The 27,917-nt window shown below is 44.9% G+C and overlaps 1 protein-coding gene across 1 annotated transcript in view; it reads left to right on the forward strand.

Moving 5' to 3' along the window:
- Positions 1-23,552, forward strand: part of DHRS3 (dehydrogenase/reductase (SDR family) member 3) — a 53,119-nt gene extending 29,567 nt beyond the window's left edge. Inside the window, exons 2-6 of the mRNA XM_006866373.1 lie at positions 13,273-13,416; positions 14,251-14,370; positions 14,642-14,880; positions 18,142-18,267; positions 23,047-23,552. Of these exons, the coding sequence (XP_006866435.1) occupies positions 13,273-13,416; positions 14,251-14,370; positions 14,642-14,880; positions 18,142-18,267; positions 23,047-23,131 (714 nt within the window). The 3' untranslated portion in view covers positions 23,132-23,552. The remainder of the gene's footprint in view (positions 1-13,272; positions 13,417-14,250; positions 14,371-14,641; positions 14,881-18,141; positions 18,268-23,046) is intronic.
- Positions 23,553-27,917: the final 4,365 nt, after the last annotated feature.

Genomic DNA, 27,917 nt, shown 5'->3' on the forward strand with positions numbered 1-27,917 from the left:
ACACTTGGGATCCCCATGAGTCAGAGTTGACTAGATGGCAACTGGTTGTGTTTTCAGGGTGGGGGCAATGGTTGGGAGAGAACACAGAAGTGATATTTTCCATTGCTCCCCAAATGTCAACCTTGGGGACAGTGTTGAACCTGAGCCTGCAAGGAAGGGGAAGAAGACCACCTTGGGATACTGGAAACAAACCCGAAGTCTGGGGCAGGGTCTTGGAGAGAGCCACAAGGTGGAAGAAGTTAATCTGCCCTCAAAGAGCTGCTTCCCTGATTGGAGGTCAGACTCAGGCATGTGTAAAATTACCACTGTGTATAAGCAGTGTCCAGGGAGCTCTGGTAGCATAGTGGTTACGAGTTGGACGGTGAACCTCAAGGCCAGCAGTTCGAAACTACTGGTCATTCCACAGGAGAAAGATGAGGCTTTCTGCTTCCATAAAGATTTACAGCCTCAGAAGCCCTATTCAGGGTTGCTGTGAGTCGGAACCAGCTGTCCGTCACACCACCACCACCACCACTTCCAAAAGCAATGTCCACCACTCGTCTGTCAGTTTGTTATAGTGTGGTGGCTTGCATGTTGCTGTGATGCTGGAAGCTATGCCACCAGTATTTTAAATACAACAGGGTCATCCAGGGTGGGCAGGTTTCAGTAGGGCTTCCAGTCTGAGGCAGGTTAGGAAGCCGGAGAGGCAAACTACTTCTGAATGGTCAGCCTGGAAAGCCGTATGAATGGCAGCAGAACACTGTCAAATATGTCGGAAGATGTGCCCTTTTGGTTGGAAGGTGCTCAGAAAAATATGACTAGGGAAGAGCTGCCTTCTCAAAGTAGAGTGGACTTTAATGACGTGGATGGATGGGACCTTCATTTGCTGACTGGGCACAACTCAAAATGAGAATAAATAACTGCAAAGATCCACTAATAAGTATTGACCATTGTGAATCATAGTTTGCTATACTGTGAGTGGCAGATTGAAGAGAAATGGTGTTGCATTCCTCGTCAAAAAGAGCATTTCAGTATCTTATCTTGAAGCACAGTGCTCACAGTAATAGGTTAATGTCGGTACCCCTACACGTGACGGTAGTGGTGGTTGTGTTGGCATCTAGTCAATTCCAACTCATAGCCACCCTGTGTAGGATTTCTGAGGCTGTAAATCTTTATGAGAGCAGAAAGCCTCATCTTCCTCCCACCAAACAGCTGGTAGATTCAAACTGCCGACCTTGCAGTTAGCAGCATAACTCATAATCCACTACACTGTTACTCCAACCAGGAAGACCAGTTAATATCACTAGTACTCAAATTTACACACCAACCACTAAAACCATGAAATTGGAGAATTCAACCATCTTCTTCAGTCTGTAATTGATCAAATTGCAATCAAGATGCATTGATAATTACTGGTGATTGGAATGAGAACGTTGGAAACAGAGGAAGGATCAGTAGATGGATGGAAAATATGGCTTATGTGATAGAAACAATGCTAGAGATCTCAGAATTTTGCAAGACCAATGACTTATTCATTGTAAATACTTTTTCAATAACACATATGGCAACTACACACGTGAAGATGGAATACTCAGGAATCAAACTGACTACATCTGTGGGAAGAGACAGTGGAAAAGCTCCATATCATCAGCCAAAACAAGGCCAGGGGCAGACTGAAACAGAGCATCAATTCGTCTGTCTGATATGGAAATTCAGGCTGAAGCTGCAGAAAATGAAAACAAGTCCACAAGACCCTGAATTTAGAATCCCACCTGAGTTTAGAGACCATTTCAAGAACAGATTTAATGCATTAGACACTAATGACTGAAGACCAGAAGAGTTGTGGGATGACATCAAGAACATCATACATGAAAAAAGCAAAAAGTCGTTAAAAAGAAATAAAAGACTGAATCAGATGCCAGAAGAGACTCTGAAACTTGACTTTGCACGTAGAGAAGACAAAGCAGCTAGAACAAATGATGAAGTAAAAAAGGCGAACAAAATAATTTCAAAAGGCAGCTGGAGAAGGCCAAATGTGTTATATTGAAAACTGAGTATGAAAACTACCAGAGGGAAAAGGACTAGGTAATGAGAAAGCCAGGGACAAGGTTGGAGCTAGTGTCTGTGGGACCAGAGGGTATTTTACATGAGGTGACCAGTGAAGGTTCCAGGAAAAGAGACTCCTGAGAAGTATCTGTACTGAGAGAAGGCAAAAGAAGAGGACCAGTTTGGGGAAGAGGACAGCAAACAGCTAGTGCTAAGGTCCTGGGGTAGAAGTGGATATACTGGCGTGCAAGCAAGGAGACACCAGTGAGTCTAGGGAAGGTGAAGTGGCCTGTGCAGAAAGTCAGCCAGATCCAGAAGGACCTTTGTCACAGTAAAGACTTTAGATTCCACTGAGCAAGATAGAGAGTTTCCCATTGTAATTTTGGCACCGAGCAAAGCAACACCTGTGGAATGAATGAACATGATATTTGACGGGGGGGGGGGGGCGGTAACTTTGTTTTTGCAGGCAAAGTACGAAGGTTGAGGCCACAGGCTTTGGGAATCAGACTGTAGATTAGAGTCCCAGCTTTACCTGGTTAACTCCTGTGGTCCCTCTGTGGCTCCGTTTCCTTGTGTAGAAAGCAGGCATGAAACCTTCCTAGCACTGTTAGAAGGACTCAGATGTTAAAGCACTTCCTATGTATCAACACTCTCGCTTGTCTTAGTCTTGTTCCACCCGGGGCATGTTCCCTGGCTGGTCTTCAGCCTGGGGGAAATCTCTGCCCTGCTCTTGGTTGTGGTCAGGGACTCATGGGAGGAAGCTGCTGGCTGAGCTAATCTGAGGCGCTCTCTGTAACAGCTGAACCAGTAGCCAAAACATTCTCAGCAGGCCAAGCCAGGGACTGGAACCAGCACGAGGCTGTTTGACGTGGCAACATGGGAAATCCCTGTCGATAGCTGCAGCAGTTCAGCAGTGCAAGGGCAGAAAGTGGAAGATTCCATTTAGCCCAAGTTCCTAACAGAAGACCAAGGGGTTTGTCATCTCTTGAGTTCAATAGGGTCAGCAGAATGTGACACAGGTAAAGATCCCAAGGTTGCAGGAAGCCACAAAGTTCTTGGAAGAATAGTGGAAGGAATTGGCAAACTCTAGAAGGAAGGTGCCGCCAGACAAGTATATGACCACTGTCTATGGATTTTGAAGGATTGCCCTGTGGAAGAAGGGTTGGGCAGGAGCCAGAGTAGGAGACAGGAAGTCAGGGATTATTTCCTCCTGAGATTGAGAGGTGCAGAGGTGGGGGAGGGGTTGGAGGGATGAAAAGGAGGGTGAATGTATGGATAGGTGGATAAGTGGATGGATGGACAGGTAGGCAGATAGATGAGTGGATTGTTGGGTGGGTAGGTGGATGGATGGATGGCAGGGTAGATGTATAGAGGATAGATGAGAATGGATAGTTGGATGAATGGGGTGTGTGGTTGGATGAATAAGGTAGGTAGATAGATAGGTAGATGATAGATAGGATGGGTGGGTGGGTGGATGGATGGATGGGGTGATAAGGTAGGGTAGCAGGAAGCCTAGATGACAATGACCCCAAGATAAGCTTGAGGGTCTGGTGGAGTGAAGGATGGCTGCCCCAAATCGCTTTACTAAAACAGATGTCTATGCTTGTAGGAGGTGTTTGGGATGATAGACTAGAGGGATCCAATTTTATTTAAAGGACTAGCAGTTTGTCCTGGAGAAGAAAGGTTTGCAGATCGAAAGCAGTAGCATTCAAACTTTTGTTTGTAGCAATAGAATCTTTGTAGAAAGGATATGCTGGAACCCCATAAAAGGCCCCAGCCCCACTGCAGTCATCGAGGTCTTAACTGGAGTCCCCAGAGTGCTGCTGAGCTGTGCTTTATAACTCTTCTCTCAAAAAAACCCTCCTAGGGCTCTAGACTCATGGAAAGAGAAAGGCTGTCTGTTGGCAGCCAGGAGGCAAGCACGCAGAATGTGCCCTTTGGTTGTTTAAATGATTATATATTCCTGAGTGTTTTGGTGTACATCCAAAAACTTGTTTAGAAAACAGAGGGAATAGAAGCAAATATTGTTGAATGATGTGGCATGGAGAGGATTGTAATCATTGCAGTGAAACGAAATACAATAGGGTGAGTGCAAAACCGATGTTCTCCCATGTAAACTGTCCCTCAATTCACAATAACAACTTTTTAAAAGGCGCTGACTTTGCAAGATATTTTACAATATCAATAGAACCTAAAACTACAGTTTTACCCTTAGAAAAAATAAAAACTATAATTTTTTTTCCTGAAAACGAAAAATCCTCCTAATGGTGACCTACTCAGCACCCTCTGCAGTGGGAGAAATCTGAGGGCAGGAGTGTGGACAAGAAGGGTCTTCTAAGTCAGGTAGAAGAATGGGGACAGAAGAATCTTTAAGAGTCTGATTTTGTCCCAGTCAGGGCTGTAGCCAGAGCCTCAGGGGTATCTGTGAAAAGGGAGCAGAGACCTGGAGCCCCAGACTGCGGTCTTCTGCACAACCATTGCTCCAGCAACTCCAGCGTCATAGGGTAGAGAGTTCTCTCTAAAGCGAGGAGGAATCTGTTTTCGTTGCTACATTAACAGTAATAATCGGATGTTAGTTGTCATTGAGTGGACTGTGACTCATGGCACTCTGATGTATGTTGTTGTTAGTTCTGACTCAACAGCCCTGTGTACAACAGACCAAAAACCCTGTCTGGTTGTGCACGACCTTTTGTTGCATCCACTGTATCAGTCCTTCTCGTTGAGAGTCTACCTCTTTTTGCTGACCCTTTACTCAGTCCAGCGTGGTGCCTGGTCCTGTGTCATCTCATGACTTGGTATGTTTGATTGAGGCCATTGTTGTGATTTGTGGATGGCTTCATTCATTTTTGCTGACCCTTCCCTGATGATGTGTTTAAAGTCAGTGAGCTGAAGTCATACCATCCTGGCTTTAAGGAGCATCCTGGTTGTATTTCTTCTAGATGAATTTGTCCGTTTTAATAACAGCAGCGAACTTGTGCACGTTCCTACTCTTCCCAACCGCCCTTTGAAGTAGGTGCTTTCATAACTTGAATGTATAGCGAGGTAGGTGGGTTTTCCAAGTTGGTATAATATATAACATAGAACCTAGACAGTCTAGCTCCAGAGCCCACATTCTAGGTCGCTGTACTCAAGAAACTAGGGTCCCTTTTTGGAACTAGGAAGGGTTGTCAAAGGGGGAAAAAACTCACGAGTTAAATGACAGGACAAAGATTCCTATAGCTGTTAAGAGAGGATGTGCTGTGCCCAGATTTCAGATAACACCTGCTCCCCCCTACACATATCTACATACCCACCTCAAGTTAGCACCTGCTCTTACCAGACATCTACAGACTAAATTTTTGTTGACTTGTTTCTCATCTGTCCACAAGGGTGGTCTTTTGCTGCCTTGCCCCTGCTAGAGGTGATGAGAGCAAGGGGGGAACTATAAGTCCTCCAAATTGTGACCTTCCCTCCTACCCCCACCCCCGTGTGGTTCAGGGTCTTTATTCAACATTTTCCTTCTGAGACGCCAACTCAGCATCAAAACTTAGGGTCTGCCAAAGACCTGCCCAAGGACCGAGATCTGGCTGTCAATTATAAACAGATGCTCCTCCGGGGACCCACCCAGAGACCACCCAGCTCATGTCCCTAGTGGGACTGTGCTCTACAGTTGAACTGCAGACATTTGTGTGAGCCCCTTTGGGTAAGGAAGGCAAGGCTGGGTGGTGAAGAAGCTCTAGGCATCTTCTCATCAGCAGATGTTTTCTAGAGGCCTCCTGGGGACTGTCCATGTGACAATATCAGTGAGACTTTTACTCTGTGCCTAGCCCTGTGCTAGACGCTGGGGTTACAAGATGGACCTTGAAAGTTTGTAGGAGGGAGGGGGTGTTTATAAGTAGGTCCAGCATGCTCTCATCCATGCACTGGGGGAGGAAGGAACAAGGAACAAGACCTAGTATTGGCAGTCAGGAGCCTGCCTTCCTGCTGTTGTAGATCAAATCCAGACTCTGCTGCTTATGAGCTGTGTGACCTTGGGCAACTTGCTTTCCTTGTCTGAGCCAGATCTCTAAAATGGGGAGAGTAAATGTACCCACCTCATGGGAGTGTAAGGATTCAAGGAGGGGACACATCAGAGTACTCGGGTGGTGCCTAGCCCAATAGATATTATCCATTGTATAGTATTATTGCTGGTCTTTTTATAGGGAGGATGGGAGGAGCAGCCAGGGAAGCTTCAGAGCTGATGGGACACCTAATCAGGGTTGTAAGGGCTGAATAAGAGTCCATGAGTAGACATCTAAAACAGAGAGACAACCTGGAAGAGGCAGGATGTATATTCCAAATGACCCATCAAACACCGGGCCAAGTGCACAGTACTAAATGTGCTGACAATAGCTAAGCACTCAGCCCCAACAATTCACTCTACAGGAACTGAGCTCCTGATCCACAGTGCTGAAATTTAAGCCAGTTACTGGTGGTACAGGTCTGTTCGGCTCTGACAAACACATTTGTATCAGAGTAGAACCGGGCTCCACAGGCTTTTCAATGGCTGAGCTTTCAGAAGTAAATGTCTAATGTGTTCTCCATTGCAGAACAGCAATGGGCATAGCCCCCAGTCAAGAGCAGGCCCTCTGTGTGGTCTGGCCCTGAGACAAATGATTTTTGCTGCAGACATTGAGATATGGGAAGGGCCCACTGAAGTTGAGTTCATGGGAGCATGGAATTTGGACCAGAAAATTCAAAGCCCATGATAACCCATCATGCTGGGAGACCAGGGGTGTTATCTGCAGAGAGAATAGTGGAGGGAGAAAAGTCAAAGGCTCTGGGTTCGAAATCTACCTCTACCACCCACTGAGAGCGTGGCTTTGGACAAATTACTTAATCCCTTTGAGTCACAGTTTCCTCAACTATAAAATGCAGATCATACTAATACTGAACGTTTATAGGTGCTGGGGGATTTGGGCTGGCTGTGGCTGCTGCCAGGCAGCTACGAGGGAAGGGCACAGGCTCTGGGACTGGGCAGGGAGCCCATGGCAGGTGTGAGCCCCATGGAGGCCAGAGCTGTTTCTCTTCTCTCCTCCCCCTCAATGCCTGATGAAGGGGGCCAGAAGCTGACCATTTGCCCAAATGGGAGGGGAGGCCAGGAGCCATTGGCCACCTTAGTCCTTCTTTTATAAACTAAGTTGAGGAGTAAATCCCTGTGCCTGACCCTCCCCAGCTGCTGCCTGTCCTGGAAGTTAATTAAACGAAAGCCGTCTTAGCTTCCGACGCTGTAAATCTTGACACACACACACACACACCACCACACCACACCACACCACACCACACCCCAGGCTGTCGCCCGGCACTCTAATCAGACCCCCAGCCTCGGGCCTCTTCAGTTCTAACCTCTTCCTGGCCCAGGCAGGACTCTTGTCCTGTCAGCTGTTGGGGGTCAGCTCCAGGTCACTCTGGGCAAGGGCCACCTGGGCGGCCCTATTGGGCTGTCTCTGCCAGCGTTTCCGGGCAGTGACTCCTGAGTTCCCCAGAGGGCTGCAAGCGGTGGGGGGGGGGCCAGGAAAGGACAGGACTGGAGCAGCTCCCACTGTGCACCACTGCTCCCTCCAGCAGCTCAGGCAGGACCCTGGGTCTGGCCTGTGGCAGCCAACCGAGGCCTGCAGCCAGGACTGTTGCTTTGTTCACCAACCCTGGTGGAGAAGCTATCAAGTCAGATGTGCTCAATGAAGCTCCGCAGAGACCTCAGGTCACCCAGCAGAGGACATGAGGAACACACAGCACACGGGCCTGTGCATACATACACACATATACACACACACAGAGTATGCAGGCCTCTGTGTACATACACTCACACACACACAGAATATGTAGGCCTGTGTGTACATACACTCACACACACACAGTATGTGGGCCTGTGCATACATACACTCACATACATACACACTCACACAGCACATGGGCCTGTGCACATACACACGTGCTGACACACAGATACACAAGCAGGGGCCGGTGTACACAGACACACGCACAGACACGCACACCCAGACACCTGCTCACAGATACAAACTTTCTGTCCTCTTCCTTGCCTCAGACCCTATTTCCCCTCTGGGCTCTTCTAGCCAAGTAGACACTGTCCTCCCCAATTCCCTGACTACAGGTTCCCCACCAGCCATGGAGCTATGAACCCTGCCTTCTAGCTCTCCTGAGATCCAGGGGAAACAGAGTTGATTCACCTGGCCCCAGGGGGCACTTAGTGCCCTTTCTGAGGGATCTCCATAGACAACCCATTTATGCCAAGAACACCCAGGGTTTCTGGGCTGAAATTCACCATCTGAGTCACTGCTCCAGGCCCCTCTGAGAGTGACCACTTGTTCTCCCAACATCTGGAGTCCTGCACCTTCTAAGAAACACACTTCCTCTCCAGCTTTAAGCTTCCCCTCTGCTGACCTGCCTAGAAATTCTTAAGAGTCCACAGAGACAACTAACTCTCTTTGCCTCAACCAGACCTCATGGTCCTGCCACCCACATGAGTTGGATGGGAGTGAGATGGCATTGGGCAGGGTCCTACTCAGAAATTGGGTAGGTGGGTGGGTGAATGGATGGATGGGGAGGGAGGGAGGAGGAAAGATGCGAGTGGACAGGATGGATAGATAGGTAGGTAGAAGGAAGGTGGGATGAATGGAGTACAAAGAAGTAAGGAAGAATGAAAAGGATGGAAGAAAAAACAGGATGCAGATACGTGGGGTAAATGATGGCGTGGTCAGGAAGAATAGACGAAAGCCTAGATGACACGGGAAAGGAGAGGGTTTGGTGGAGTGCAGGAATTTGTTATTGTTGTTACTAGGTATGGTTGAGTCAGCACTGCCCAATCCTGTTAAATATTGCAACTATTGGTTGCAGCCACTGTATCAGTCCGTCTCGTTGAGGGGCTTCCTTCCTCTTTTTTGCTGACCCTCTGCTTTACCAAGCATGATGTCCTTCTCCAGGGACAGAGCCCTCCTGACAACAAAGTACTAACTCATCATCTTCACTTCTGAGGAACATTCTGACTGTACTTCCTCCAACACAGACTTTTTCTTTCTACTAGCAGCAGTCCATGATATATACTCAATATTCTTCACCAACATCATAATTCCAAACCACCAATTTTTCTTGGGTCTTTCTTATTCATTGTCCAGCTTTTGCATTCGTATGAGGGAATTGAAGATAGAATGGCTTGGATCAGGTATACCTTAATTCTCAAAGTGACATCTTTGCTCTTTAATGCTTAAAAGAGTTATTTTGCAGTAGATTTATCCAATACAATACTTTGAGTTCTTAATCATTTCTTCCATGGGCATTGATTGTGGATCCAAGTAAAATAAAGTCCTTGAAAACTTCAATGTTTTCTCCCTTTATCATGATGATGTGAAGATTTCTGTTTTCTTGATGTTGAGGTGCAACCTATACTGAAGGCTGTAGTCTTTGATCTTCACTTTCAACAGGCAAGTAAAGTTGTCTCATCTGCATGTCGCAGGCCTTCCTCCAATCTTGATGCTGCATTCTTATTCGTATAGTCTGGCTTCTCAGACTGTTTGCTCAGCACACATATTAAATAAGTGTGGTGGAAAGGTACAACTCTAAGGCACACTTTTCCTGTTTCAAACCACGCAGTACCCTTGTTCTTTTTGAATGACTCCTGCCTCTTGGTTTATATACAGGTTCCACAGGAGCACAATTAACTGTTCTAGAATTCTCATTTTTCTCAGTGCTATCTGTAATTTGTTATGATCCATACAATTCAAAGCCTTTGCATAGTCAGTAAAACCCGTAGACATCTTTCTGCTAGTCTCTGCTTTCAGCCAAGATCAGTCTGACATCAGCAATGATATCCCTTCATTCCATATCCTCTTCTGAATCTGGCTTAAGTTTCTGGCAGTTTCCTGTCTGGTACTGGTGCGGTGGTGGTTGTGTGCTGGGGTGTTGGTTCTGACTCATAGAGACCCTGTACAGGATTTCCGAGGCTGTAAATCTTGGCAGGAGCCAAAAACCTGATCTTTCTCATGCGGAACAGCTGGTAGTTTTGAACTGCTGGCCTTGAGATTAGCAGTCCAATTCATAACCACTACGCTACCATAGCTCCTTATGTTGTACTGGTGTAAGCATTTTAAAGTTATCTTCAGCAAAATTTTACTGGCATGTGATACTGATAATGTTCAGTAATTTCTGCATTCTATTAAATCACTTTTATGGTAATGAATATGGATTTATTCCAGTCAATAGGCCAAAATTCTTGGCGTAGACTAGTGAGAGCTTCCATCTTCTTATTCAAACAGCTCAGTAAGTTTTCTTCTGCCAGTTCTTAAAGGCTTATTTGTCACTAATGCCTTGAGTGTTGTTTGGACTTCTTCCTTCAAAACCCTTGGTTTTTGATCATATACTACTTCTTAAGATGGTTGTCAGCTATTTCTTTTTGGTACAGTGACTGTGTATTTCTTCCATCTTCTTTTGATGCTTTCTGCATCCTTCAATATTTTGCCCACAGAATCCTTCACTATTTCAAGTTAAGCCTTAATTTTTTTTCTTCTTCAGGTCTTTCAGCTTGAGAAATGCTGTGCATGTTCTTCCCGTTCGGTTTTCTAACTCCAGGTGTATACACATTTCATTATAATACTTGACTTTGTCTTTTCATTCTGCCCATTGACATTTTTTGTCCAGCTGTTTTACTTCTTCATTTCTTCACTCACTTTAGTTTCTTCTCTGCGTTCAAGTGTGATGGCGTCCAGTTTTCCTGGTTCATCCTTGGTACATTCCACGTTTGGATTATTAATGTCTGTGCAGTTGAGGCTCTGTTGCTTCTCATTTGGAATCAATGCCACATCATCAGTGAAGATCCCAAAAAGCTTTACTCCATTCACGTCACTAAGGTTAACTCTTCTTTGAGGAGGCAGCTCTTCCCCAGTCCTATTTTGAGTGCTTTCCAACCTGAAGAAGTCCTAGTGGTGCTGTGAGTTAAGCATTAGGCTGCTAACCAAAACACTGGTGGTTCAAACTCACCAGCTCATCCACAAGAGAAAGATGAGGCCATCTGCTTATGTAGAGAATTGTCAGCCTTGGAAATCCTATGGAGAAGTTCTACTCTGTCCACAGGGTCATTATGAGTTGAAATCGACTCAAATGGCAGTGGGTAGGTGGGCTCCAACCTGAGGGGCTCATCTTCCAGCACTATATCACACAATGTTCTGCTCCTCTTCATAAGGTTTTCACTGGCCACTTATTTTTAGAAGTAGATTTCAAGGTCCTTTTTCCTAGCTGGCTTAGTCTTGAAGCTCTACTGAAACCTGCCCACTGTGGTTGACCCTGTTGGTATTTCAGAATACCAGTGGCATAAAAAACAGAGGGAATGGAAGCAAATACCGTTGAATGATGATGCACGGAGGAGATTGTAATCATTGCAATGAAACGATGGTGTAAAGCTGATGTTCTCCCATGTAAACTGTCACTCAGTTCACAATAAAAAATTAATTAATTTATTAATTTTTTTAAATACCAGTGGCATAGTTTCCAGCGTGCAAGCCACCAAAATTTGACAAACTGATAGATAGATGGGTGGTGAGGGATGGAAGATGCTTACACTAAGTTGCCTTTTACTAGAATAGATGTGTGTCTCTTTTCTTCTCCTTCAACTGAATCTGGAAGAACACATTCTAAGTCTGCTTTTCCTTAAGCAGACAAGAGTGTGTCCCTTAGAGACTGTCTAATTTTAGTCCTTTGCCCTTGATGGACTTTTGTGGTCATGGAAAGCAACTGATGGACTCTTCCCTCGTAAAACCCTATCTATATTTTAAGACTTAAAATTAGAGAAAGTGGTTGGACTAAATGGGATTTCAAATGGGCCTTCACACCTAAATTTCAGAGGCTAAAAGAACATCTGTATTTTCAAAATACTTTTAAACTTTATTTGAACTATAATAAGTTTTGGATTTTTTTTTAATTCATTGGAGACTACCGGCATATTTCTGGGTTCAGCATGCTAAACTTGGTGTTTTCTGCTTAAGGGAAGTTCTGAGATTTCAAGATAAATGGTTAAAACTCTCGTTGTCATTAGCAACTCCTTAGACTACATCAATACAATGTCACAAAGCAAAATACAGAAATCATTTGGATTCTTTGGCTGGTGTGATTGGAACTACCATCTCTAACCCCCAGTTAAAATGTTAACTTTCCCAAAATAGCCTTCTTTGTTCTCATTGCTTGCTTTTCAAGTAGGAAAACAGTATGGAATTAGACATACACATTTACTCTTCTTACTGGTTTCCCCACATTATGGTTGCCTTATTGTTTGTTTTTGTTTTAAAGAGGAAATTGTATTTTAAAAAAGAATGAAAGAAAAAAAAATGCCAAATAGAAGCCCAGTGGATGAATTCCTCAGGAGCCATTTAGCTCTTGGATTCCAGCCTTCCGGGCACTGTTGGTACCCCTGTGCCCAGCCTTCCTCTCAGTACTGGTGAACCCTATCCTTAGGTGGACATCTTAGCCATCAGTCCTTAGGTTCTTTTGCCAACTGAGGCCTCCCTGAGACCAAATAACGCATCATGGGGAGATATACCATCTTCCTTTAGGTTAAGGTTAGAAATGAGCCACTCTTCTCTTCCGTAGCTTTTATGATCTGGCCATTCATAAATTTACCCCAAACCTTTAGAAATCCATTTTTCGGTCCTGATAAAATCCTCTCTTAGCATTATACCTTTTTTACCTGCTCTGTGGGACAATGGTACCTTGATGCCTCTCTTCCGGCCTACCTTTGCAGTATGACCACAGCTAGGTCCAAGTTCCAGGAAGCATCGGTGTACCTTATGGCCAGCACTTCCCAGCCCAGTCTAATGGATTGGTGTTAATGAACCTGGCTCTGAACCTAGGTGGTGAGAAGACTAGATAGTTTGTAAATGTGAGGACACTGGAATTTAGTACAGAAACGGCTCTGCTATTGCTTCCAGCCTTGTAGCATAATTGGAACTGGGCAGGAGTAAGCACCCTACTGGAAGGGATATATTGAGAAATACTTGTAGGTAGCACATATTAAGTGGGCTTCGAACTGTAGGTTCACTTAAGAGTAGGCTGTGAACCTCTACAAAAATCATCTTGCTAATCTGCTTTGCATACTCCAAATTTGGATGAACTCAGGAGCCCAGTCCTTGGACAATTGACTTTAAATATTGATTCTGTTGAGGATCATTGTGTCACAGTGGCTTTCTTAATGACCACCTGTTGGGTGCTTTTATTGTTTCCCTCCAGATCGTCCTGTGGGGTCGGACTGAGAAATGCCTGAAGGAGACCACAGAGGAGATTCGGCAGATGGGCACAGAATGTCACTACTTCATCTGTGATGTGGGCAACCGGGAGGAGGTATACCAGACTGCCAAAGCTGTCCGGGAGAAGGTAAGTGGGCTGAGAGGTTTGGTCCTCAGTTTAGCTGAACATGGGCACTGCCAAGCAAAGAGAACATTCTCAAGTGACCTAGAAGAGAACTTTGTAGAAAGCTGACAGAATGGCTTTGTCCAGGGTGCCCATAGAATCTGTCCTATGAAGCTGGCCATGGCTAGGTTTTGGAGTGTGGGGGTTAGGGATGTGGTTTGATTACTTAACATCAATAATTGCTTGTTTTCCCATTGGAAGTATAGACCTATGGTTGTCTTTCCTAGACACTGGGGCAAATGTGTCATTGCTCTCTCTGGGCAAATCTTGTCCTAACTCCAGACACTTATTTGATGAAATATTGTTACTCCAAGGGAGCAAACACTACCCTGTTAGGTATCTGGGTGATAAATGCTAACTGTTTTTATATAACTGTGGTGGTGGTGGTGGTGGTTATGTGCCGAAGAGTTGGTTCCGACTTACAGTGACCCTACATAGGGTTTCTGAGGCTGTAAATCGTTACAGGATAAGAAAGCCTCATCTTTCTCCTGCGGAATGGCTGGTAGTTTTGAACTGCTGACCTTGAGGTTAGCAGCCTGCCTCAACTCATAAGCACAACGCTACCAGGTCTCCTTATAAGTAATTATAGTCTCATTTATTGTAAATGTGTTATGAGCCAGGTACGTTATATGCCGGAACATGTTTCTTATCCTCAGAACAGCCCTGGCGGGGATATTAGCCACGTTTTGCACATCAGGATTGACGCTCAGAGCAGGAGGACCATACAGCCTGTGAGAGGTGGGGTTGGGTCATACTGACAGCTGGCCCTGACAGCCCACAGTGCCCTCTCACCCACAGGTAGGCGACATCACTATCCTGGTGAACAACGCCGCTGTGGTCCACGGGAAGAGCTTGATGGACAGCGATGATGATGCCCTCCTCAAGTCCCAGCACATTAACACCCTGGGCCAGTTCTGGGTAAGGCTGTCTTTTGCCACGTTCCTGCCCGGAGAGCCTGGGCAAGCAGGAGGAGGGAGAGGCTCACAGGGCAAAGGTCATGCAAGTAGGGATGGCCAAGGACAAGGTGGAATGACCTAAACAGTGGCGCTCAGGGTCCACAGCAGCGAGCCCTCGGCCCCCTCTTCTCCTGGGACGTTATCCAGAGTGGTCTGCCCTCCCTGAGGAAGGGACAGAGAGGGGTTTTTGGAAGTTGTGACGACAGCATGCTGACTACCCCCTCCATCCTCAGACCACAAAGGCCTTCTTACCGCGCATGCTGGAGCTGCAGAACGGCCACATCGTGTGCCTCAATTCCGTGCTAGCTCTGTCGGCCATCCCCGGCGCCATCGACTACTGCACCTCCAAGGCCTCGGCCTTCGCCTTCATGGAGAGCCTGACCCTGGGGCTGCTGGACTGTCCAGGAGTCAGTGCCACCACCGTGCTACCCTTCCACACCAGCACCGAGATGTTCCAGGGCATGAGGGTCAGGTCAGTATAAATATGACAATTGTTGTAAAGTGCTGTTGAGTCGATTCTGACCCCCATAGCGACCCTGTAAAGTGTTTCCAAGGAGCAGCTGGTGAGCTTGAGCCACCGAACTTGTAGTTCAAACGGCTTTGCGGTCTGGTGCTTCAACCCACGGTGCCATACCAGGACTCCAAATACAACAATATAAAATATAAAAATGACCCCACCCAAGACCAAACCACTGGGTCAATTCTGAATATGTGTGTTAGAGTAGAACCTTGCTCCAGAGGATTTTCAATGACTAACTTTTTGGAATTAGATCATGAGACCTTTCCTCTGAGGAGCCTCAGGGTGGATTCAAACCTCCAACCTTCCAGTTAGCAGCCGAGTGCATTAACTATTTGTACCAGCTAGGTACAAACCACTCCATTAATGAACTTCTTGTTGTTAAGTGCCACTGAGTTGGTTCTGACCCAAAGCGGCCCTGTGTGGGATTTCCAAGGAACAGCTGGTGAGCTTGAACCGCTGACTTTGCAGTGTGGCGCATTAGTCCACAGCGCCGCACCAGGAGTCCACTAATGAACTAAAACTAGAAGTCCTTTATTTTTGACTTTGCAGTCTCGTATCCAATTCTTCATTGACAAGGCAGTAGGATACTGTGGCCATTTATGGTCCTGTTTCTCAATTCAGGGAACTTTTACAGAATACTAATGCTATATGCAAACAGGGAAATACTATATTGTTGTTGTTATGTGACATCGAGTCAGTTCCGACCCATAACGACCCCTGTATAAGGTTTCCTAGGAGTGGCTGGTGAGTTTGAACGGCCAGTCTTGCGGTTGAAACAGACTGCAGTCCAGCACATTAACCCACAGCGCCCCGCCAGGACTCCATGTGAAACACTATACAGCAATACAAAGAGTACAGACTGTTGATACATGAGGAACATGAACGAGTCACAAAAAGATGATATTGAGCAAAAGAAATCAGAGGCGAAATAGCACATTCTACACAAATCCACTGATTGGAAGTTCTAGAACAGGCAAAACCAGGCTATGGTGACAGAAAGCACAACATTAGTTAGGCCTCAAAGAGTGTGGATGTTGCCTGGGAGGGACACCAGAGAACTTCCTTGTTGTTGTTGTTAAGTGCCTTCAAGTCGGTTCCGACCCATAGCGACCCTGTACAGGGTTTCCGAGGGTGTAAATCTTTACGGGAGTAGAAAGCCTCATCTTTCTCCGGTGGAACAGCTGGTAGTTTCGAACCACTGACCTTAAGGTTCGCAGCCCGATTCGTAACCACTACGCTACCAGAGCTCCGTAGAGAACTTCCTAGGCATTTAGAAATGGTCTCTATTCTTGATCTGGGGAGGGGTGGTTACCTCGGTCAAAATAAATCAAGCAGTGCACTTAAGATCTATGCCTTTTATTGTACACAAATTCTAGCTCAGTTTAAAGAAATACCAAGACCTGATCATTTTTCTCCTGAGACCATTTAGATCAGCATCTCATAGATGCAGCCAAGAATGGGCAGCACTCTTAATTTAGAATACATACTTTGGAACCAGGAGCCCAGAGTGAAGACTCAACCTTTGTATCAATGATGCACTCTGTAAACTGAGGTCAGATCGGTTACTACACCAGCCTCTGTTGCTTACCTGCCAAATGGGACAATGAGAATGCCTACATCGTACATGGGGGTGGAGGATGAAATGACATCACCTGAAAGTACTCAGCACAGAACTTGACACATAATAATTGCTGCTGTAATTATGTGCCATCATGAACAGGGGCAAATGTTAAAGGAAAGTGGAGAATTACCAAAAAGGACTTTTTCTTGGTTTCTGCAGTACAGCATATGAGTTGGTCATTCATTTGCTTTCTGAAGCACAAGGGAGCTTCAAAGAGTTCGTGGATAAATGGAATGAAAATACGGAATTCTTCCACAGACTTTTTGAAGACCACTCGTATATGCTTCCAGAAATGAGGGTGCAAAGAGTGTGAATATGAATGGGTCATTGGGAGAGCTCAGTGAGACAGGGGATTAGCCTAGAAGCGGCTGGCTCGTGGTAACCACACAGTACACGTATTCACACCATACTAAGAGAACTGGAATCGTTTGCACAGTTGAAATTTAAAATATTAATAATGTTTTGATAACACATCTCAGCTACTCTTTAGTTGTGAAATCGTAGGCTGGTTTTGTTACCTCTCTAAGCTTTACTTTGTTCCTCTGTAAACTGGTGGAATAATATCTTAGAATTAATGAGAACTGGAAATAATATAAAGAATGTATCTAATGCAAAGCCAAGGACATTCTAGGTGCTCAATAAACAGCTATTGCTCTTCTTTTTACTAATGATGAACATCTTCCTAAATGCATATCTTATTAACTTTCCTAGCAGACAGTCTCTTGTGAGTTTTTCACACAGGTATATATATTCCAACAAATATAATATTTTGTGTATAGATGATCATATGTCTTGAATTTAGTGGAGATGGAATTGACTATTAATATTCCATGTTTACCTATGCTTTATTGACTGTGCAAAGGCTTTTGATTGTGTGGATCATAACAAGCTATGGACAATACTGCAGAGAGTGAGTATTCCAGAACACTTAATTGTGCTCGTGAGGAACCTGTACATAGACCAAGAGGCATTCATTCAAACAAAACAAGGGGACACCGAATGGTTTAAAATCAGGAGAGGTGTGCACCAGGGTTGTATTCTTTCACCATGCTTATTCAATCTGTATGCTGAGCAAATAATCCAAGAAGCTGGGTTATATGAAGAAGAACGACATCAAGATTGGAGGAAGACTCGTTAACAACCTCCGATATGAACATGATGCAACCCTGCTTGTGAAAAGTGGAGAGGACTTGAAACACTTATGATGAAGATCAAAGACCACAGCCTTCGGTATGAGCTGCACCTCAGTGTAAAGAAAACAAAAATCCTCACAACTGGACCAATAAATAACATCATGATAAGTGGAAAAAAGATCGAAGTTGTCAAAGACTTCATTTTGTTTGGATCAACCATTAATACTCATGGAAGCAACAGTCAAGAAATAAAATGACGTATTGCATTAGGCAAATAAGCTGCACAAGACCTCTTTAAAGCACTCACAGGTGCTGAGGTCTAGGAGGAATGAAGGGGATGGAGAATGCTGACAAGTCTAGGGGCGTGGGGAATATCTCCCACAGCCCTGTCAGTACATAGAGGCGTCCCACAGCACTCTCTTCTCCAGCAGAAACCACTCTGTCTCTTTCCACTTTCAGGTTTCCCAACCTCTTCCCACCACTGAAGCCAGAGACGGTGGCCCGGAGGACGGTGGAAGCTGTACAGCTCAATCAGGCCCTTCTCCTGTTGCCGTGGACGATGCATGCCCTCATCATCTTGAAAAGGTACGGAGCTAACATGTGCTGACCATTTCCCCTGCTGGGGAAGAGGGAGCAGGTGGAGAGACATGTGGTAGATTAGTCCTGTCTGCTGTGGGCACGAGAATGAGGGGTGGAGTCCTGTCTGCCACGAACGAATTCACTATCCTTACTCCAGGGCAATGGTTCTCAAACTTTTTGGTCTCAGGTCCTCTTTATAGTCTTAAAGATTATTGTTGATGTCATTCACACCTATCACTAATTACTGCATTAACAAAGCGAAGAACAATATTACACTAGTTGTACATTTGTGTATATTGTTGTTGTTAAGTGTTGTCGAGTTGTTTTCAACTCATAGTGACCCTGAATACGGTTTCTGAGGGTTTAAACCACCAACCTTGCAATCTTGGCACACCAGGATTCCTTTGTTTATATAGTTGTTGTTTATATCAAGAAATATTTATTCAGAGATTTAAAAATAGCCGTAGTAAACAACATATTACCGTGTTCTTGTTCTTGTTGCATGCTATAGAGTCAGTTCCAAATCATGTTGTTGTTGTTAAGTGCCTTCAAGTCAGTTCTGACTCAGAGCAACCCTGTATAGGGTTTCCTAGGAGCAGCTGGTGAATTTGAACCACTAGCCTTGCAGTTCAAACCGACCTTGCAATCCAGCGCATTATCCCACAGCACCAGGCCAGGACTCCCTGTAGACCAGAGAAAACGCCGTCCTATCCTGCGTCACCCTCACAATTGTTGCCATTTTTGAGCTCATTGTTGTAGCCACTGTGTTAATCCGGCTTGTTAGAGGGCTTCGTCTTTCCCTGTGAGAACGTGTCTGAAGTAGCTGAGAAGAACGCTCACCCTTGCTTTCTGGCTATACTTCTTCCAAGACAGATGTGTTCGTTGTTCTGGGAGTTCACGATGCTTTCTGTATTCGTCACCAACACCATAACTGAAAGGCATCGATTCTTCGGTTCTCCTTATTCACTGTCCAGCATTCATATGACTTGAGTGAGATGCACCTTAATCTTCAAAGTGACGTCTTTGCTTTTTAGCATTTTAATGCAGCACACCGTTTGATTCCTTGACTGCTGCTCCCAGGAGTGTTGATTGTGGATTCAATGAAATGAAATCCTTGACCATGTTAATCTTTTCTCCATTTATCCTGATGGGATTCTTATTGGTTCAGTTGTAAGGATTTTTTTATTTCTTTATGTTGAGGTGCAATTCATACTCAAGGTTATTGTCTTTGGTCTTCATCTGTAAGTGCTTCAAGTCCTCTTCCCTTGCAGCTAGTAAGGTTGTGTAGTCTGCTTATCTCAGGTTGCTAAATAAGTCTTCTAATCCTGATGCCTCATTCTGATTCCTATAGTTCAGTTTCTTAAATTATTTGCTCAGCATACAGACTGAATAAGTATGGTTAAATGATCCAACTCTAAAGGACACTTTCCTGATTTAAAACCATGTGCTGTTCCTGTGTTCCGTTTGAATGACTGCCTTTTTGGTTTACATGCAGGTTGTTGGTTGTTTGTTGTACCATCAAGTCAGTTGCGACCCTATATAGGGTTTTCTAAGAGCAGCTGGTGAACTTGAATCACCAATCTGGCGATTCAAACCAACTTTGCAGTCCAGTACATTAAACCACAGTACCACATATAGGTTCCATAGGAGTACAATGAAGTGCTCTGCAATACCCATTCTTCACAATGTGATCAAATATTTGTTATGATCCACATGATCAAATGCCTTTGCATAGTCAATAAAATACAGGTAAACATATTTCTGGTGTTTTCCACTTTCAGCCAAGCTCCATGTGACATCAGCAATAATATCCCTCGCTCCATGTCCTTTTCTGAATCTGGCTTTCATTTCTGTCAGTTCCCTATTGATGAACTGCTTTAATTGTTGTTTCATTATCTTTAGCAAAAATTTACCTACATGTGACGTTAATGATATTGTTCACTAATTTCCACATTCTGTTGGATCACCTTTCTTTGGGATAGGCACAAATATGAATCTCTTCTAGTAAGTTGACCAGGTAGCTGTCTTCCAAATTTCTTGGCATAAACGAGTGAGCACGCCTGTGTTGTATTCATTCATTGAAACATATAAATAAGTAGTCCATCATTTTTACCAATGCCATCAGTTCAGTTTGAATGTCTACCATTACTTCTTGATGAATGCCACTTCCCAAAATGGTTAAGTGTCAACAAATTCTTTTTGATACAGTGATTTTATGTATACCTTCTATCTTCTTTTGATGCCTCCTGCATCCTTCAATATTTTGCCCATAGAATCTTTCAGTATTGCAAGTTGAGGTGAAAATTTTTCTCTTAAGTTCTTTCAGCTTGCAAATTGCTGAACATGGGCTTCCCTTTTGTTTTTCTAAATCCACGTCTTTGCACATTTCATTATAATATTTTACTGTGTCTTCTCAAGCCCCTCTTTGAACTTTTCTGTTCATCTCTTTTATTTCATCATGTCTTCCAGTTGTTTTAGCTATTCTATATTGAAGAGCAAGTTTCAGAGTCTTCCACATCCATTTTGGTCTTTTTCTATCCTGTCCTTTTTTCTTTCTTTCTTTCCTGTCTTTTTAATGACCTTTTCTTTCTTCATGTATGATGTTCTTGGTGTCATGTCACAACTAATTGGTCCTTGGTCTTTAGTGTTCAGTGCATCAAATCTATTCTAACTTTAGGTGGGATACACTACTCAAAGTCAAACTTTGGCTCTTTTGGACTTGTTTTCGATTTCTTCAGCTTCAACTTGAACTTGTAAATGAGCACTGGATAGCCTATTCTGTAGTTGGCTACGGGCCATCTATACTTCAGCTTCCCCGTCATTACTTGTCACAGATGTAGTTGATTTAATTCCTCTGTTTTACATCCTGTGAGGTCCACTTGATTATTCTCTTCAGGATGGCCAATCCCAGTCCATTTCAGCTCACTAATGCCTAGGATATTGGTCTTCAAACATTTCATTGTATTTTTGATGACTTAATTTTCCTAGATTCATACTTCATACATTCCCAGTTCTGGTTACTAATGGCTCTTTGGAGCTGTTTCTTCTCATTGTCAGTCATGCCACGTCAGCATCTGAAGGTCCTGAAACCTTTGTTCCCATCATTAAGGCCTGCCCTACTTTGAGGAGGCAGCTCTTCCCCAATCAGCCCTCCAATCTGAGGGCTCATCTTCCAGCACTGTCTCCCAGGAAGGTTCTCACTGGCCCATTTTCTTTAGAAGTTGCTCATTAGGTTCTTCTTCCTAGTCTTACTTAGTCCGGAAGCTCCTCTGAAAGCTGCCGGGCAATATAGTTTTAAGTGCCACAGCAACATAAAAGGCACCACAGTACAAGCTGACAGATGTGTCATTTTAATTTCCATTTGAAATTCGTTTATGGAAAATATTTATAGTTCATAAAACAAAAGAAATGTAGTGAATAGAGTGGCATTGTCTAGCTTAATTGAAGACAGCTAGTGCATAAGGTCCATATGGGTTGGTATCGACTCAATGGCACCTAACAACAACAGATTCTCTTATCTGTATCTGTTCAATGCATTATGATACTATATGGCGTGTACCATCTAAAATACTCCACTGTACACACATGGGAGAATGAGAGGGGAAAGGTGTGACAAGTTACTTACTAGTATTATAATGAAACTTTGACCTCGCAGAACCATGAAAAAGTATCTGAGGCTCAGATGTTCCTGGAGCACTTTGAGAACTGCCCTTCTAGAGACTATAAGACCCAGCCCAACCCACAGGAAACTGGATCTAAGGAGGAAGACAGGGGTCTCTATGTCATAGACTTAGGTGGGATTCCTGCAAATGTGGTCAGCTGAAGGGTGGGTGGGGCCTACCAGGACAGACTTCTTTAGAGGTTGGCCTTTGTGGCGATGGTTCTTCTGCAGAATTTGCCCAGTATCATATTCCCCTAAAACTTTGCAGACTTTGGGCACCAAGCCCTTCCCATCTCAGCTCCACTCTGAAGGGGCATCATTCCTTGTGTTGCTTAAGCATAGTTTTATGGGCTTTTTACTATAATTAAACCACCCCACACACACACACAAAAAGGCATCAACTCTGACCCAAGGTGTCGCCATGTGTGTCCGTAGGATTTTCAATGGATGACTTTCAGAAGGGGATCACCAGGCTTTTCTTCCACGGTACCTGGTTAACAGCCAAGTGCCTTAACCATTCACACCCCTGGGGATTCTGAGAGCTTTGTCCATGAGCCACAAATAACCTTGGGTGCTTGGCTGCTCTGGACTTTGGTCCATCTTCAAGTCCCAATCCTGTGACCTACCCCCACTCCATAGTCCCACAAACACAAAATAAATGTTGTTGTTGTTAAGTGCCATCGAGTCGATTCCAACCCATTAAGACCCTGTATAGGGTTTTCAAGGAGCAGCTGGTGAGCTTGAACCACTGACCTTGCAGTTCAAACTACTTTGCAGTCTGACTCGTTAGCCCACAGCGCCACACCAGGACTCCACGCAATAAACAGTTGTTGAATAATTGGACATTGGAGTTGCTTTGTCTCCGCCATAGTTTTGGGTCCTACAATGCTAAGAATGTGGCTTTGGACGTTTATTCCTACCACCCTTTACCTTATAAACAGCAGCTTTTCCACTTACTTGAAAGCCCTCCAGTCACGCAGGGACAGGAGTATAACTTATGGAGGGGGCGGGGGAGCTGGTGTGTAACTTGGAGAGAGGCAAGGGGCTCCCTGCTGGGAACCATCAGACTCCTCTGGCCACCAGTGCTCTTGCTGACCATCTCCTTTCCTCCCTCCCACTCACAGCATACTCCCCCAGGCTGCCCTGGAGGAGATCCACAGATTCTCAGGAACCTACACCTGCATGAACACTTTTAAAGGACGAACATAGAGGCACGATGCAGCAATGCACTGGAGAAACCACAGAGACTGAGGGGCCACGGCGCCTGGGATCTGCCCGCAGATCTGTCCCTCGACACACTTCTGCTGGGTGGCCAGGACTGTGCCTGCCCAGAGGGAGAACCCAGCTGTCCTCCAGCCAGCCCCAGGACCTTTGCACAAGCGTTACTCTGAGCCTTGTGGGGAGGCAAGACAGCAGCCAGCAGCCACCTGGACACTTCTGTATATTTCTAATTCGGTAGAGTTTATTGATCAATTGCTTTTCAAATCTAACCAGCCTTGGCAATGTGCATAGACTTTGTTTCAGGGAGGAGTTGTCCCTGGAGGCCCCTCCTGCACCTCTACAATCCACTCATCCTTCAGCTTGAGCAGACCAGCTGAACGGCAGGAACGAGAAATAAAGAGCGTTGGCTCTGACGAGTTCCTTCTTTGAAAGCCTGGCCTTGGCAGGCAGTGGGAGGGTGCCAGTTCCAACCACAGAGCCCCATCTTTTGAGAGAGAATTGGTCTGCTCAGGGTCCCAGCATCAGGAGTGAAGTAAGCAAGAAGGGGCAGAGGTCGGGAGAGACATTGGAGCCCAGGTCTTAGGTAGAGGGACATGTCTGGCTCCTAGCCGGCTCTGCCAGGCCTTCACAACAGCCATGGGTCACTTAGTTCCTCATCTGGTTTCCCTAATAGACCATCATGAACTAGTCTGCCCTGCCTAACTCTACAGCCACCAGGCAGTAACTCGGGAGAACAGAAACAGTCTTTTTTGAGCACCTGATGTCTATTTCTGCTGCAGCGCTGTAGGATAAGCACTGGACTGCTTAAGCACAGGTTGGCGGTTCAAACCCACCCATCTACTCCTTGGAAACCTTATACAGGGTTGCTATGAGTCAGAACTGGCTCAACAGCACTTAACTGCAGCAACAGCTTCTAGTACAAGGAACCCTGGTGGTGTTGTAGGATAAGCATTAGACTGTTAACCACAGGGTTGGCAGGGGAAAGGTTTACATTCTGGAAACACTACCTCGGGTTGCCGTGAGTCTGAATCCACTCAATGGCAGCGGCAGTTTTGGTGGGTTAATGTCTAGCACAGATACTAATTGGTAAGTTAGCAAACTCACCCAGCGGCTCCATGGGAGAACGCCGTGGCGATCTGCTGCCATAATGATTATGACCTATAAAACCCACTGGGACAGTCCTGCTCAGTCACGTAGAGTCACTCTGAGTCACAGTAGACTCAATGGCAACTGACAGCCGTTGTCACCTCAGCATGTACTGGGTGCTGAGAAGCCAGAGCTCTGAAGACCACCACCCACACAGCCAGGGAGATGACAATGCCCTGGTGAGAAATCTGTGGAACTGCAAGAAACACTTGGTGACAACTTGCGAAAATGAGGCCAGTGCCAAAGCGGTGTCATGGGTCCCACAGTTGGACCGACGTGAGATGGAAATGAAAGGGAATAGCAGCAGATATTTGGCATGGGCTTACTCAGTGGGGAAAATGACAGCCAAAAGGCTCAGGTGGAGATCTCCCGTGGGTCATCTGGTGTGGCTTCTCCCCTACTACCACAAGTTCATAAGTCTAACATGGACTGGGAGTGAGGTGATGCAAAAAAAGAAGGCACCAACCACTCCTCCACAGCCATCTCTAATCAGCTGGGAGCAATAATTCACTGCAACGGCCACACAGAACCCAGACATGGTACTTACGGGGTTTCTTAAGAAAGTTAACAGGTTATAATCTGGGGCCAGAAATATTGAGGGATCAGTTCTTTCAGAACTCTGCTGTGCCCACAAGCAGACCTCTCTCTGGCCCTCAGCCCTTTGGCCTGACCTCTGCCCTACTTCACAATATTACAAAACTCTTTGAGGGCTGCTGATAAAAACCCACAGGACATGCCATGCTACCGTAAGCCTCAGCCTGAAGGCACTCAGATCTAGCTCCATGCATGGGATAATAAACCTAGCTCCTCCAGTTAAAGTGCCTGGAGGTACCCCACTCTGCACGCAAATCTCCTGCCCAGAGTCCTTCAGCTTGACTTGCGCCATGGCCTGGGAAGCGTACCGTTTGTTTGATGCTCTGGTTGTTGCTTCTGCTGCTCCTCTGCCCTCTTCTAGTGTCTCAGCTTTCTGTCCCCGGGTCCAGGAGGTTCAGTGTGCAGGGATCGCAGAGTTCAAGGGGCACACTCCACACCTGGTTCTTCTTTAATGGTCATGAGACACCCCCCTCTCCTGCTTCTGAGATGGCCCCTTTCATGCCCACATTAGAATTCCAAGTTTTTCCATCACAGGTAAGCCTATTAACCACTCACAACTGAATCATCTGATCCTACCAGCATCTTTTCCCACCTTCTCTTACCCAGAGCCATCAAGGCAAAAATGTTGTTTGGTGGAAGTTCACAAAGGCTATGAGTAGAAGAACAATATGAAGGAATTCACTGCACTGCAGGTGGACAATGGATTCCCATCTAAGTAGTGCTTGTCCATACAGCTATTGCAGGGAGGTGGCAGGGTGAGGTGGGAGGGACAAATGGTAGTTACTAGGAGATGGTCACAAGCCTCTTAGGTGCTAGACTTCTGCAACCAAGGAGTTTCCCTGAGAGTTGTATGAAGTCGTTCACTTACACACAAAATTCGCTTCCGCTAAATCCTCTCAGTTTATATGAAAAAAGTTAATGGGGAGATAGAAGATCATGGAATTTTTCTAGGAACTTTTTGAAGGACTCTCAGAATAAGACTGGTCAGTTTGCTCAAGTTTGGGTAATCATTCTGGTTTGTGTGTAGAAAATGTCTCGTCAAGAATGTCAGATTCAGTGCACCCACCTCTTAGTTGAGCACCGACAGAAAGGCTCCAGAAGGCAAAGTCAAGGATTATGATAAAATGTGCCAAGGCCTAGAGTTAGACACCCAAAAGAGAAGAATATACTCAGCATTTCTCACGCTAAAAGATCTGAAGGGAAAAAAAAAAATCAAGGCTCAAATTGTAATATTAAAGGATTCTACTGGCAAAATGTTCAACAATACAGGAACATCTTGAAGAGAAGATGGAAGAGATATGAGTATACAGAGTCACTTCACCGAAAACTGGTGAAGAGGACTTAAAATACTGATGAAGATCAAAGACTATAGCCCTGAGCATTTCAGAATGTAGCATATGATCAAGAACAATGGTATGGAAGGATGAGGTCCAAACTGCACTGAAGTTATTGGGGGAGGGGGGGAAAAAGGCTCCAGGGATTGACGGAATACCAATTGAGAGGTTTCAACTGGAGGTGCTCACTCATCTATATCAAGAAATTTAGAAGACCGCTTCCTGGCCAACTGAATAGAAGAGATTTATTATATTCATGCCCATTCCAAAGAAAGGTGATCCAATAGAATGTGATCAATATCACATGCAAGTAAAATTATGCAAATGAGAATTGAAAAACAGTAGGAGCAATACATCAACAGGAGCTGTCAGAAATTCCAGTCAGATTCAGAAAAGGACATGAGACCAGGGCTACCATAGCAGGTGTCAGATGGATCTTGGCTGACAACAGAGAAGACTAGCAAGATACTTACCTGTGTTTCATTGACTACACAAAGACATTTGACTGTGTAAATCTTAACAAATTTTGGATAACTTTGCAAAGCATGGGAATATTCCAGAACACTTCATTGTATATAGATCAGTCATTCAAACAGAACAAGGGGATACTGTATGGTTAAAAATCAGGAAAGGTGTACATCAAGGTTGTATCCTCTCACCATACTTATTCAATCTGAATGCTAAGCAAATAATTCGAGAAGCTGGACAGTATGAAGAAGAATATAGCATCAGGATTGAAGGAAGATTCATTAACAACCTATGATAAAACCTTGCATGCCGAAAGTGAAGAGGGCTTAAAATACTGATGAAGATCAAAGACTATAGCCCTGAGCATAGATTGCATCTCAACATAAAGGAAACAAAAGTTTTCACATCTGGACCATTACATAACATCATGATAAGCGGAGAAAATACGGAGTTGTCGTGGATTTCATTCTACTTGGATCCACAACCAACACCCATGAAAGCAGCAGTCAAAAAGTCAAATGACCCATTGCAGTGAGCAACTCTGCTGCAAAAGATTGCTTTAAAATATCAAAAAGCAAAGATGTTATTTTTGAGGCCTGAAGTGCAACTGACCCAAGCCATGGTATTTTTGGTCTCCTTGTATGCATGTAAAAGCTGGACAGTGAATACAGAAGACTGAAGAACTGATGCCTTTGAGTTGGGGTGTTGGCAATGACTACTGAATATACGAACAAATCTGTCTTCAAAAAAGTACTGCAGGATGTTCCTTAGAAGCAAGGATGGCAAGACTTTGTCTCATATGCTTTGTACATGCTGTCAGGAGAGACTAGTCCCTGGAGAAGGACATCATGCTTGGTAAAGTACAGGGTCAGTGAAACAGAGAAAGACCCTCAGTGAGATGGTTTGATACAGTGCCGTCAATAATGAGCTCAAACATAGCAATGACTAAGAGGATGGTTCAGGATCAGGTAGTGTTCAGTCTTGTTTCACCTCAACTGCACCTAACAACAAAAACAGATTGCTACAAACCCCCAAGGAAAAACTATTTTCTCTCTGTTAATTATCAACACCACCTAACAGCAGCTGACGACGGGAAAAACATCTCTCCAAAACCACCTTTAAAGACTTCCTGTCATGTGTGTGTTAGGGTGCTGTTAGTTGCTGCTGACTTAGTTCAGAGTCATAGTGAGCTTGTGTATGGTGGAGGTGGTTCAGAGTCATAGTGAGCTTGT

The sequence above is a fragment of the Chrysochloris asiatica genome, unplaced genomic scaffold (assembly GCF_000296735.1).
Source record: "Chrysochloris asiatica unplaced genomic scaffold, ChrAsi1.0 scaffold00090, whole genome shotgun sequence".
NCBI classification, from domain to species: Eukaryota; Metazoa; Chordata; class Mammalia; order Afrosoricida; family Chrysochloridae; genus Chrysochloris; species Chrysochloris asiatica.